General features: G+C 41.5%; 1 protein-coding gene across 1 annotated transcript in view; it reads right to left on the bottom strand.

Annotated features, from left to right (window-relative positions):
- Positions 1-2,297, bottom strand: part of LOC131287950 (neurogenic protein mastermind-like) — an 80,658-nt gene extending 78,361 nt beyond the window's left edge. The window contains exon 1 of the mRNA XM_058317044.1: positions 1,734-2,297. Within this exon, the coding sequence (XP_058173027.1) occupies positions 1,734-2,297 (564 nt within the window). The remainder of the gene's footprint in view (positions 1-1,733) is intronic.
- Positions 2,298-15,258: the final 12,961 nt, after the last annotated feature.

Below are 15,258 nucleotides of genomic sequence, written 5' to 3'. Positions count from 1 at the left end.
GATAGGATACTACAAAAATCATTCTCATACACCTACATAAGGTTCATATAAAACCAACCAGCCACATTAATAGTTCGGTGGATACGGTGGGCCATGGAGTTCATATATAGAAAACGCTAATTCCGAGCAGGTGATGACCATTCCTACACAAACACACATGTACAAAAAACTCCGGTAAAGTTCGTCAGACGTGAAAATTGAAAACGAAAATTGGATTCTGCCTCATCGCGCAATTTAAGCGCACACACAAACGATCCCGATAGCAGCGGGCAGATGCACCGGACGTCAGAAGCACGCTAGGTGTTTGTGTGCTACGATGGAGATGCAGGCGGCTTGCAAGTTGGCACGCGGGAGAAATATCCAACTGACCTCCACACGACGCGATGCAACCCGAACAGGTGAGATTATTAATTTCAATCAATTCTGTGTCGCATACGTCTACGTTCCCTAACAACGTTTTATCCGATGCAAAAGCTAAACGGCTCTCTTCAGCTTATGCACCTCTTCCTCCCAACCATTCACACATTTTTGAGACAAATTGTTTATTGAACAAATATGCGTTTGTACTGCTGGCAACTATATTTGCAGAAGCTAAAAGGAATTAAATATTAAAATTGACTTGCAAATTGTAGTACCAGTTTAGGTAGAGAAGGTATTCTCAAGTGTAAATAAACAACTCTGGTGTATAAAGTTCACGTTGAAGTTGAAAAATTACTGCATTAACCAGATACAGTTAAAACTACACCTGCTAAAAATTTCTTGTTTTTATAAAAGAAACCTCAAAAATAAGTCTTTTTTCTATATGGGGATTACTAGTTGCACAGGAGAGGAGAATCCGGTCTTCGGTGAGGTTCGAACCCACGCCACCATGGTGATAAGTTTCTAATTTAAACAACGTATGTGATCGAACAACATGCGAAATTGATTTACTAATTATCAATTATGTAGCAAACGAAATTGAATAATAAATTGTCCAAGTTATGCAGTATAATCCATTTGACTACGTAGAAATCAAAACATTATCATCACTGGTATTATTTGCATTTATGGAAAACAAATTTGTAATACTTTTTAAAGTTGCCTTAGTAATTGCCTAAAATTAACCAGAGATTCATGTATCTAGAAGAACGGGTAATCCTAAGATGGTATTGTTGGTTTCATCAATATACTCAAATTTTATTTTGTTATATATTAGCAACCAATTTTCGCCCATTTGCCAATCAATGTGGAGCACACAAAACGTAGCACTCGATGACCACGTATTTGAAACGTGGTAAATCAAGCTGGCAATATATTGACACATTTGTGGAGCTTCTATTCGTTTGCTATCAGTATTTCGTTGCAAATAACCATCGATTGCGAATTCGTTTTCTGATGATTGTCTGGAGCATATTAGTATAAACTCAAAAAAGTGTTTTCTATCTTTTTGTTTGTCTTTTCCAAAAGATTTCTCTGAGCATAAAAATATGTGTCTATCTGGATGGTTCTCAACTAAAAAGCACCATTAAAAAATAAACCCAACCATTCACTAAACAGTGAAATAAATAAAAAAAAACTATTATTATCTTTCAGTTTGATCCACACATATTTACTTGTTGGAGAAAATAGAAATTTTCAAGACAAAAGTAACATTCAATATGTATTGTTATTTGCCCAACTTTTCATGCCGATTTTATGGATAATTCCATCACACTTTTTCATAAAAGAATATATGAGACATTGAAGTAACTCACCACATGAACGCTGCTCTGAAGATTGGACGAAAGTGTCTGCTGCTGCTGCTGGAGCTGCTGTTGCTGCTGCTGTTCGGCCTGCTTCTTTTCCGTCTTCTTCAGCGAGCGCTTGTTCTTCTGCTCGAGGTATTTCTTCTGCAGGGCAGTCGTTTCGAGGCTCTGCTGCTCGCAGATCCCGCTATACGTCTGCTCAAACCGCGGCGTGCAGTCGGTTTGCCGCCGCCGGTAGTTTTCGATCCGTCGCTTCAGCCTGTCGAATACGGCCTGACGCTTTTGTGGAACTTCTCCGCCCTGCGCGAGCTGCTGCTGCAAAGGTAGCTGTTGCTGATTGTGCTGCTGCTGCTGAAGCTGATGCTGTTGCTGAAGCAACTGCTGCTGCTGCTGGGGATGTTGCTGCTGCTGGTGATGGAGACCGTGGCTGTTGAGCAGTTGCATCTGCTGCTGCTGCTGCAGCGTCAGCTGGTGATGTTGCGCTTGCTGTTGTTGCTGCTGCTGCAGGTGAAGACTGTTCAGGTGATTGGCCTGATTGGCACCCGGAAACACTGGGAGTCCTCCCGCATCCATGCAGACTGCCGGTGCCTTGGTGGCTGCTTTGTGGTCTCACGCCGCGCCGCGTTTGCGTGCGTGCGAACCCACAAATGTTACGGTGGTAGTCCCCAAAAGAGAAGCGAGAGACCCCGCGTCGCCGTCGTGTACCTCCGCGCCAAGCGCCGTTCGAAAAATGACGAAACCTCGCTCTACACTAGTTCCCAATTACTACACCATAGCCCACCCACCTCGAGGTCGCGTTTGAGTAAGGTTCCACACAGGTCGGTACCAGTCGTGGGAGCCGGTGGGTTCTCTTTATTTTACCCCGAATTTGTATGTACTCAGCCTGCACCTAAACATTCAACACTTACTGATTAAGGACAAAACAGCTGATTGCGAATTTTCCAAAGAGGCACACACACACACGCGCGCGGACACGAACTTATTGCACAAACGGACCCCGTTTTCGTCGGGGATAAATACACTCTGCGATCTACTCATTCGCAGGATGCCGTTGGGGTCACACTTTCGGGATCGCTAACGTACGTTGAACTACAAACGGCCCGTTGGTGACCCACCTTCCGATGGCCGTACGCTGCGCGTTGCTGCAGGTACAAAGAATACCCTCCCGGCACTATCACTAAGCCACTACTATTGGTCATTGTATCGTATCCCGCACTCTGCAGGCCTCCTAAAGGTGCTCTCCAAACGAGATCCGAGTAGTTATCATCGATCAATTTTCACTGCTAACTGAGTGCTGACTGTGTGCTTGGGCCACACTGTGACTGCCATTCGTGTCTTCACGGTCCAGGAGTGATCGTGCGTGGTCTGCACACGCCCTGTACTTCGCTTCGCCGTTCACGATCGTCGTCGGCCACAAGAAGTCCGCCAACTTCCACAACCAGCTGCTGCACACTACGACGACGTCTTCGCTGTCAGTGCGCGAACCGATGATGAACCGGTTTTTGCCCGCTGGGTGTCAGGCCGGAGCATAGTGGAGCATAATCGATAGCAGTTGGGGCTAGTTTCGCTCTTAGGTCCTTCTCCTGTTGTGCCAGCGCACACACACCCGTATTCGACGCCGAATGGACGAACGAAAAACGGCTGCCTTTGCCACGACGAAATAAAGTGTACGGCACGAGAAGGAATTGCACGTGGAGCAAATCGTTAGCTTCTGCTCGGGAGGCTCCACCTACAGGAGGGTAGCTGGCAAGGCAGTTCGTGCTAAGAATGGGCAGCAAATCCTCCGCTGAACACCAACCAATAGGACATGCACGACAGTCACCGGTTTAGAAGCAGCTAGAAGGTGGGCTGAAAGAAAGAGAACCAAAAGAAAGAAGGCACACAGACGGGATGAGTAGGAGAGCATAAGACAAGAACGAAGCGATATCGGAAGAGAAATCGATTAATTCTACGACAAATTGAAATCTCTGCGACTTGACGCTGCTGGTGTACTTCTGCGACCAGTTTATATGCGACACCTTGCCAGTCTTAGGATTTCATGTGTCCCTGCAACCACGACAATAGCAATGCGAACCGATCGAAAAAGTGCTTCTCATGTGGGTGTGTGTTTGAACGAGACGGATTAGGGATGCGAGAGCTAGGAAGCGCAGCTCAGAGTCCGGTAAAACTGAGCTTTCATGAAGCAAAAAAGATATAGACCCTCACTAGCCTCTTCGTAAATTTAGACACCCCATAAAAGGAACACTAAGCAGCCACCAAACGAAGGAGACATATCGTTTCGTTTCATTTTCACAATCCATTTAAGTGATCTCAAATTTGAAAAAAAATATTCATAAAAGTTTGTAAATATTAAAAAGCACAAATTTCGTTTGTAGTCTGAGCTAGGGTTGTAGTGCTTAAGTCCCTGTTTTTTGTATCTTAATTTCTAATTTTTGTTTAGCCCATAAGTGGCAGATACAATAATTAAATAAATAATAAATATAATAATAATATCACATAGTTCTAGACAACATGCTGAATTTGAGCTCAATTTGGGAACAGAGGGGAATCTATGTACTTTTAAAATAGTTTCAATTATTTCTAAATCTGCCTCTTTAATCTATTCGCAACTTCTTGTATTTGCTTGGTCAATTGCCAGTTGTCTGTTTCTCGAAGTCCCCTTCCTTTAAGAAAAGAGACTGTTTTAGTTTTTGTTGCGCCCGCTTTACACCAACCAAACCTTCCCAATTGCAATTGCAGTTAACAAGGAAATGACAATTAAAGCTAATTGATAATTGTCTTCATGGCGCGCAAATTTACGCACCCAACCATTCTTTTGGTACGGGGACGTTTTAATCGACCATTGGAACTAGAAATCCTGACAGTTTGTGCAAGAATCTAGAAAAAAAAATTCTGAACGCTACCCATCGACTACTTTTGTATGAACTATTGTTTTAATCTTTATTTTTGAGTTCCGCTTTTACCCAAACCCGAGCACACAGAACAACCCTTTTGGGTAATAAACGAGAAGCAAATTCTATCAACTGCAATAAAGGCGCAAGAGGCTAAGGACGAACATTTGGATATGTAACGTACATAAGAGTACTTATTTGCTTTAAAAAGACATGCAAAGAATGAACTTTACTGATTCATTTACATATCTTCATTCCAGCTTCTCATAAACGAGTTATCCCTGATGGAATGATTACGAACATTTGATTTAAGCAGAACTGGATAGCTGACTCACCATTGGCTAGTAATATCTTACTCGAATGGTAATGACGTATCCAGTTCTCAGAATGAACGGTTCGTAGTATGAACCAGAAGAACATACTTTTATGTAAATGATAAAAAAAACATTTACTTGAAATAAACAAAATATTTTGAAATTCTTCTGATTCAAGGTACCGGTTGTTGAACCAAAGTTAATTTTTCATTAGATTTTAATATTTTATCCTGCTCATAAATAACCATCAGTCAGACGACGACTGGAACGGTTATACAGAATCAAGGCCTTAGCCTCGTAGTGCCCTACAGTATAGAATAGGGTTTTAAACAGAGCTCAACAGTATTCGAGGTGCTTGGTAAACATCCCCAAGAACAGAAAAAAAACTCAAAATACAGTCTAGCTTTCTCACACTCACCCAGACGCTGTGAATTGTGCACGCAAATCATCAACATAACATTAACAATCTGCGAACAATCGAAGCCTTTTAGGCGAGGCCCAATGTCTAAGTATGTTTCGATACGGAACCAGGCCAAGCTGTCCGCGAAACTGATGCTGTCATCATCGGGAGTACTATACTTCCACCGGAGAAGACACAGACACCTTGGCTATGCCCTAATACGTTCGTTAGGCTCAACCCGGCTGCACGCAGACTATTGGTGGGTCGGGCTATTTTAAGGATGGCTGTTGTTCAAGACGACAAACCGTCCCTCCAACGCCCCACCACCGGGCGTCAGTGACCGAAGGTGCGTAGGAGTTGCGAAAAGCACCACGGATTCAAAGCTATGGTCTTGCACAGCGAAAGGAGAATGTCATCAATAGTTTTTAATGTGTAAATCAATTCGAGTAACCGATTTTACAGCTGTGTAAAATGAAGCACGTGAATGACGTTTATTATTTATAATATAATTTATAATTAAGAATACTAATGTTAGGTAGAATCTTCGATTTGAAAAGAAATAAAGAAACATTAAGTGATGTAACAGATAGTCCCCAGTGAAACAGTATCTCCCACAAAAGATCTAAATGACAGTAATTTCGGAGAAAAAGGGACAGTTTCTAATGCATTACTGCATAGTACCAACGTACAAGCATAATCAAAGTAAACTAAAACAAATCGAGCTAGGCCACGAAACTATGGAGTTCGCTGCATGCGACACGTCATTGCGATATATGGCCACGTCAGTTGAAGGTCCATTAGTTTCCAAGCCAACCGAGGGCGAATGATAATTGATTTTGAGCTGTTCAAGTGGAATGTAGTATCACCAGAGAATATATGCACGAGTTAGGACGACAATATCACAGCGATCCGTCCAGCATCAAACTCGTTCAAGCGATGACTAGCGACCCAATAAACCTTCAGTCTTTGGCTCGAGTACTATTTTTCATCGCCCTGGTAAAAATTTGAATACACCCTTGAGGTCTACTGTGGTAGCATTGCGCGACATTAACGAATGTATTGAGAATGTTATGATAACACCATTATCACCGGAACTCAATCTCTACCCCGCTCCTGTGCTTTTGCCGGGCATTAGCCTTCTCCCATGGGAATCGATTCATGCACTCCCTTTGGAAGCGCGCAATTATATGGTCTGTTGAGAAAAGTATTTATGGTTTTTGTTAATGCAGAAAAGAGCCACATTTGGTATGTGTAGACATTCCTTGCTTGGGGTGCGTGCAATTGTTTTAGTGCATTAACCTTTATCACGAGACGCTCACTTAACGTTTCAAATTTTTGCTTTCAATTTTTAAATTAATTCTACTTAAAAAACCCCTATTTCATATCTTATTTCAAACGATGTATCCAACCAAATTTGATCTAATCATACTTGAATTTCACTCATATGTGAAAATAAAAGTCAAACCCGAAGGATACTGGTCTGCTATGAGGTAGAAACAATCTGTCTTATTTAGTAGACCAGTAAAATCTTTACCCTCCAAACATCAATTTGGCAGATGAAGCTAATCTGCACACATCGCGTCCCAGAGTCGGCTCCATCAACCGATGACATTGACGGTGGTGTTTGTGGCTGCGTGCGCTAGAATCCCAACAGTATGCTTCTACACTGTTATCTCGTATTAACTGTGTCCATCATCAAAAACGAGCACGCTGTCTAGAGTCGATAATCGCCAACAAAACGTACACGGCCACTTCACTGGTTAGGTGGTTAGGTGTTTGTTTTCATCAGTAATGCACTGAACTGGGGATTACGTTTTTGTTTTTTTGTATAATTCGTGGGTTTTTTTTGGTTTGCCGGGATTATTTCGGGGTGTGCATGAAAAAATATTTCATTTTAAAATAACATCAAATTGTTGCTTTATTCAACGTTTAGCGAGCGGTTTAAACATCCGGGCCCTATTCATTAGGAACCGCATAATCGCTGTTAGACACTGCTTGATACTTGCCCAAATGGGTGTATGGTTTCAATCAAACACAAATTGTTTTAAACAAGGACTTGACCACATCTGTCACCTTCATTTAGTTTCTGTAGCTACATCGTGTAATAGAAATAAAACCATCGTTACAGTTCAAGCAATGTCACAAATAGCATAAAAATAAAATAACTAAAAATCAAAATGTTTATTTTTAGCTTTAGGAGCTGTTTGTTACTTTTGTCAAATTCTTAAATTTTGTGTGAATGGATGAACTTAAAACAAAGCGTGGGATGATAACGTACATCATTGTGGGTCATTGGTGTAACCATCATCAACTCTAGTTTCTAGTGGCCTATTTTGTGAAGCTAGTTAAGGGAGAACATTGAAACACCATCCCGTGTTCGTTTCATTATCCTTATTTTCCGCCAGATTTTCCTGCCGATTTGCTGTTTGTTCCGCTCTCTCTTTCCTTATTTCCTCTTTCTCTCTCTCTCTCGGTATCTAGCTTTGTTTGTCCTTCACATTGTTATTCATCCTCTTCGTTACAGCCTGTCTTCTGCCTGTTTCCTGTTTTCTACTCGTATCAAACGCTCCGCATTTGTGGTGCTCTTCCCATGCTTCGTTGTGTCAGTGGTGGTTGTGTTTTGATCGTTATGCCGGAATGATCGACGCACTGGGCGAGGAATAAAAGTGGTCAAAAGTGTTATCGATCGCAGCCGGAGGCGATGTAGGAATATCGATGAGGAATAATCATAAACAGATGGCGTTCATCTTCTTTTGCGCATTTCAAACATTTTGATGTCGTTGATAGAGTGGTTTGTTTTACCCAAAAAATATTAAGAAACTAAATCAAGACACAAAGCTTACCAGCTTTAAAATCTCAAAATTATAACACGACGTATTGAACAAACATTAGTAGCTCACACTTTGCACTATCACTTCTGGGATACTTATGCCGTCAAATGTAGCACCACTTATGTGCCCAATATTTAAACTACCTACGACGAATAACCAAAAACGTGAACCAATCCGCCAAATTAATAAACAGCACGGTGTTGCTGCGGATTTAACTTCGCTTGCGTAAAACACGCGGTCGGTAACCGGCCGCACACACACGCACCCCCTCCTCGCGGGTTGCCTTTACGTCTCTCCCGCGCTAATTTTTCCACTATCGGACTATCAGCGACTGTCTCCTGCACCAACAATAGTAGTACTGGCCCGGCACCGCGCTCCAATCCAACGGCAGTCGACTCGTATATCGCACACGTTCCGCCGTACAACGTTGCCGGTGAGCTAATGCTACTATATTTCGTGGCCGTGGACACCAAGCGAACACTAAGGGCACACACAAAGCACGAGTTGCTTCTCTGGAGCGCGCGCGCGCGTTCACCTCAGCGGCCGCGCAATTATCGACTGAATCGGCACAATCTCTCGTCGTCGCGTTGAACGATTTCTTCGTAATTCCATTCCATGCGCGCCGTCCGTCCGCTCGATGTCGTGCCTACACACAGCGTCCGACGGTTCCATCATCCATCGCTAGTTGTTGGATGGTTCGTACGCTCGCTCAGTTCGTCCGGCAAGCTGCCGTCGACGTTTCTCGTTCGCCGTGTTTCTCGCGTGCACCGCCGTACCGTGTCCGCCCGCAACCCAGCCCAGCTACAAACGCGTCGCGTTGCCGGCCACACGATCCAAACCAAAACACATCTGCTGTTTGGCTGCTCTCCTGCTGCTCGAAGACCTGCTGCTGTTGCTGCCGCTGCTGCTGCTGTCGCACACTTTGTGATTCCGGACGAACGTGCCACAAAGTGGAGACATCCGCGAGAAGTGGAGCAAACGGGAGCGAAGCAATACCGCCCGTGTTCCTCCATGGGTTTCACGCGACACCAGCTACCTTCTTTCTCAATCGCGCACTATGGGCTAGGGCCACACAGGAATGTCAATGATCGGAGGTTGCGGTATTGAAGTACAGAAAGAGCAGCGCACATTTGATCGAACAATATTGTGCACCATATTGCTGCAGTATGTGAAAACTTCTGTTTTGTGCAACTAACATTTCAACAAAAATCGCCACACTAAACTTTATCAATTCATATCGCTTAGAAATCAAAATCCATGTCGAAATTCTTCTTTATATTCAAATAAATTGATACAAATAAAACATACCAAATATTACACTGAATTTAAATTAAATATTGAGCATTAAAATTATCTCATTACTACAAACGTAAAAGGGAAGCTAGCGTTTTTTGTTCAGTGCATGTCTTTTGAATTGCTTTTAAAAAATACCTTTTTTATTCTACTAGCAATATTCTAATAATTTACAACCGAGACTGGACCCACCCTGGACTGGAATCTGATCGAATCGAGCTATGAATTTTCATAGATATCGCGTCAAAAGAACCGAATTGTTGGTGTGATATGTATGACAATTGACATGGATTGCATTGATTCATAGTCCGTGTGCTGTGGCTGAATATTATCAAAAATGATTGTACTAAAACTATTTTCTATAAACGCCTGCCAGTCAAAGTGTTAAGAGATTTAGATATTACTGATAATCATAATCAGGAATTTTCTTTGCTTTAACTTTGAAATTGGTGATAAGACTTCCCATAAAGGACCTGATGTCTTGGTCATATTTCAAGTCCACACTACCGTTGAGAACCATTCAGCGCTTTTAACACGTTGACTGAAATGGCTATCATTTTTGATAGCCAGCTGTCACTAGTTCAAAACAAAACATTCAAATTTTTGCCCCATAAATAAATGAAAATGCAACACAAAAATTATAGTAATATTTAATATCAATTATTTGGGAATCTAAGTGTTTGCTTTGCCTTCAAAAACAGTTGGTTCAATAAATGTTGTAACAGAATTTTATAAATAAAAGATTATACTAAAAAAGTGTGCTAAAAACGCTTGGCAGTCAAAGTGTTAACACGTTGCGAACCAAGCGTTTTAGCACAATTTTTAGTACTACTTTTTTAACACGTTGACTGCCAAGCGTTTTTAGTACACTTTTTTAGAACAATCTTTTTTAATAAAATTTGCTTAAAACATTTATTAAACCAACGATTTTTGAAGGCTAAGCCAAAACTTAGCTTCTCAAAGAATTGACATAAAATATTACTATAATTGGTAAAAGAGTAAATGAGGCCCCGGCCGCCATGTTTTCGATCGTGGCTACACCTCTTGTGGACGTTTAAACTGAATGTATGCAATTGGTGATACATTAATTCGTTAAATTCAACCTACGAGTATTTGAACCGTAGTGTGTACCGTTAATTTCGGCTACGCAATCAACCTAGGGGTGCGGTATGAGGGGGGCCCACGGGCCCCCCTTATTTCTCAAAACTATAACAAACTCTCTTTTTCGGTAGACCTAGCGCAGTCCGCTCGCTGCGCTCGCTGCGGGCGCGCCGCCGTTTCCAACTCATTTCTTCGACGAAACTCATTGTTTCATGCTGTCCATCATGTGTGGAATAGTTTACTTACTAGTAACTTAACATGTAAAAGTATATTAACCCGCATTCAACCTCCACTGCGTGATTTGTTTAAACCGTTATTGCCTTTTAAGCGAACCGTTAGCGTTCAAAAATTCGAAACGAATGCATGTGTCGCGCTTTGCATAGCTTCAGGCGCTTAATGTGAACCAGTAGGAAGAGGAGAATATAGCCCGGGGCCTCATTTACTCTTTTACCCTATAATTTTTATGTTGCATTTTCATTTATTTATAGATAAAAACTTTTTATAACTTTTTAGAACTGTCACCCACTTTTGGGTGACATGGCAGTCAACGTGTTAATTACAATTTGTTTATAATATTAGTTAAACCGATTGTTTTCGAAAGCCAAGCAAAAACTTAGCTTCCTAAAAAAATTGTATAAAATGTTACAATAACTTTTATGTTGTATTTTCATTTATTTATGGGTCAAAAACTTTTTAGAACTGAAACTGCTGTCATCCATATTTGGGTGACGCGGTACGGAACGTGTTAAGACATGTTCTTCTTCTTCTTCTTGGCATAACGACCTCTTGGTCATGCCTGCCCGCAAAGGGCTTACAAGACTTGTTTCCCTGTTGTACGTGGATAGTCAAGTCCCCTCGTACAGGGGAGGGTCCGGTCTCGGTTGGGATTCGAACCCACGCCGTCGAGGTGGTAAGCCCCAGCGCTCATGGGCCGATTTTCTAACCGGCGCTACCGCTCGGCTGTCGCGGACCCCCTCCATAGGCTATCTCCTTTAACACGTTGCGTACCAAGCGTTTTAGCACAATTTTTAGTACAATTTTTCTAATTACAATTTGTTTATAATATTTGTTAAACCGATTGTTTTCGAAGGCCAATCAAAAACTTAGCTTCCCAAAATATTTATATAAAATATAACAATAATTTTTATGTTGCATTTTCATTTATTTATAGGTCAAAAACTTTGTTGTACTAAAACTGCCGTCACCCATATTTGGGTGACGCGGTACGCAACGTGTTAAATATAAAATTCCTTGGTTGAATATTCTTTAACACGTTCCGTACCAAGCGTTTTAGCACAATTTTTAGTACAATTTTTCAAATTACAATTTGTTTATAATATTTGTTAAACCGATTATTTTCGAAGGCCAAACAAAAACTTAGCTTCCCAAAAATTTATATAAAATATTATAATAATTTTTATGTTGCATTTTCATTTATTTATGGGTCAAAAACTTGTTTGTACTAAAACTGCTGTCACCCATATTTGGGTGACGCGGTACGGAACGTGTTAAACCCCTATACATTATGATCCCATACAATCTATAATCATTCAACAAGACGACATCAAATCATTGAAATGCAAAAAAAATGTTGTTTAGCAAGTTTGGTCCAGTCTGGCCCCATAGTGTAGAAATAAAAAAAAAAGAAACAAGTGGCTCCATGTACCACTGCTTCGCACAGAAAGCGCACCCGGCGAGAGAAGAGAGCTCGATTGGTACCATCCCGTATACTAATGCTACGTGCCGCGAGATCCGCAGGAGAAGCGCGAGACCTTTACTGTTTGTCCGAGAACGATGTATACCCCGGCACTCGGGTCAGAAAGGGAAGACGCGTTCTCGGAAGCGCGAGTAAACTAAAACATCCACAGTTTCATAGCTACCCGAGAGTTAGCTACGGAGCATGCTCCCCAGCACGCGGAGAGAACGCGGACGCAAAAGAGTCGAAACCAATAAGGCAGTCAAGCAAGTGTGGGACATTGAAGAAATTGCTGAGCATAGTAAAACACTTCATGCAAAGAGCGAAGGTTTTTGTGCACCCGCGGTTTCCCCCTTCATAATAACACTTGCGACCTCTCCCCCACTAGCCCCACCAAACCTCCTTTTTTTGATCCATTCAATGGGGCAGACGTGATGCCGTTCGGTGTTTAAGTACGGGAAAGCGCGAGGAAAACAACGAAATAAACACTGGGTGTCAGTGTTGCCAAATCGGATGTAATGCGATTGTTGCGACATGCGGATATATCTTTTGCACAGTAGAACATCACGAGTACTCCAAAGGGCCAACCACAACCTGTATGACTAAACGCCGTTATCAATATGACCACCGCCAAGCGTTACAATTTATTTAACGCCTATTTTATATTCACCTAAACGCGTTTCTTATCGCGCTTCGATCCAAAGTGCTGTTTTCTGTTATTTTGTCCGTTTTCGTCGCGCTACGCGATGTTCGGGGATCTCGCTCGCAACTGGCTAAGATGCCTCCCCACCCCCTCCTCGCTCCCCCTCCACCCAGTTTTTCCACGCATCGAGCAGCATTCCTTGGAGTTTTATCTCCGTCACTCGCTCGATCTTTCCTTGTCACGCCGGGTTTCGTTCTGCTCCCGCTCAGTCACACAGGAGTACTACGGCAAACTTGGCTCATTATTACTCGGAAAACACACGAGCGAACGCTTTTGAATTACGACGATCGCGATTAATTAGCCAATGCGTTATTTTTAATCAGCTCTGTCATTCGAGTTGCTCGCGGAGTAGAAGAACTTTATCAGCAACGACGGTCAGATTCAGTTCCGTCCGCTGCCCGTTGAAGCGGGACGATAGATGCTGGTTGGAAACCCACTGAGAATGATTTTTGAACTATTTTGACCAATGCCATTACCCATGTTTTAGTGTTTCTTCCAACACACATATCCCTTAGATTCGACTAGCTGACAGTGGATTGTAAGCAAGTAAAGGACAAATAAATCCACATTGAACATATAAACTCAAGATGAGGTAATTTTAAAAATTGATATAATCTATACACAACAACTGCACGATCGCTAGCATCATTTTTGTTTGCGTTGAAATTTGTTGAACGTTTCATGCCTTGCTTTTTGACTTTTTGCAAAACAACTGGACAGACTATACCGATAGTGCATGTCGAAGATAAGAATACCTTTAAATGAAGGCCGAATCTGGAACTTGGAACCCGTACAAAAATCTACAAACAATAAAAATTTTAGACGACCAGCAACGAAACCCAACGGGGAAGTATAGAGACCAATAGTAGACCTATAAATTTACCTTGTCTTATATGTACACAACTCGTCACGATCGTTTTCTAACACACAGACAAACACACGCGCATGATCGTGGCAGTAAAGTTAGTGCTCGCTGGTAGCATAATCAACTAAGCGCCAAGGTTTAATCGCAAGCAAATGTAAGGAAAAGAACAGGAGAGCACAGGGAATCGCACGCAGCAGACGAAGGTGGCCAACACAGAAGGTTCGATAATGGGTATAACCTTAAATTGAGGGCAGCGGGCAATGTTCCATAAGAATGAGTTTTGCCACACAAGTATGGCCGTCATTGAAAGATAGAGGACTGGTTCGAAGTGTAGGCGAGCAAATACAATTTCACTATTTATCCGTGTTTGTTTCTTTAAGTTCACAAGTAACACTTTTTTTTACATTAACGACGACAAAAAATTCTCCAAATGAACTGAATTTTTAAAATGTTCAAGTTAAAAATTTATTTAACAAAAAAATACGTTTAGATTTAGTAGCAAGTATTTAATTGTGCAAAAAAGCAGTATAGCACGTCGACTGCCATATCACCCAAAAGTGGGTGACAGCAAAATTCAGTTCTAAAAAATTTTTGACCCATAAATAAATGAAAATGCAACATAAAAATTATTGTAATGTTTCATATCAATTCTTTGGGAAGCTAAGTTTTTTAGCTTAGCCAACAAAAATCGTTGGTTTAACACGTTCCGTACCGCGTCACCCAAATATGGGTGACATCAGTTCAAGTTCTAAAAAGTTTTTGACCCATAAATAAATGAAAATGCAACATAAAAATTATTGTTATATTTTACATAAATTTTTGGGAAGCTAAGTTTTTGCTTGGCCTTCGAAAACAATCGGTTTAACAAATATTATAAACAAATTGTAGTTTAAAAACTTGTACTAAAAATTGTGCTAAAACGCTTGGTACGCAACGTGTTAATAAATGTTATAAACAAATTATATTAAAAAAGATTGTTCTAAAAAAGTGTGCTAAAAACGCTTGGCAGTCAACGTGATAGCTTGCAATTTCCGCAATTTTTGTTTTGGGGTCCTCGACACCCGAGAGGTAGCGCCGGTTAGAAAATCGGCCCATGAGCGCCGAGACTCACCACCTCGAAAGCGTGGGTTCGATTCCCAGCCGAGACCGGACCTTCTGCTGTACGAGAGGACTGACTATCCACGTATGCAAAGGGAAAAAGTCTAGTATGCCCTTAACGAACAGGTATTACCTGTGATGGTCGTAACACCAAGAAGAAGAAGTATGCAATTTCAACTAAATGACAATTGACTTAAATCGATTGACAAATAATGTAAAAATGTAAAGCATGAATTTTATGCATTTAAACACTTGTATACCAATGAATTGTCCACTCGACAGCAACAAAAACAAATCATTGCGACTCACTAGGGATCAAAGAAAATGTGACGCCTTAAAAAA

Source organism: Anopheles ziemanni, chromosome 3 (assembly GCF_943734765.1).
Source record: "Anopheles ziemanni chromosome 3, idAnoZiCoDA_A2_x.2, whole genome shotgun sequence".
NCBI classification, from domain to species: Eukaryota; Metazoa; Arthropoda; class Insecta; order Diptera; family Culicidae; genus Anopheles; species Anopheles ziemanni.
This window is presented reverse-complemented; position numbering and strand designations above follow the sequence as displayed.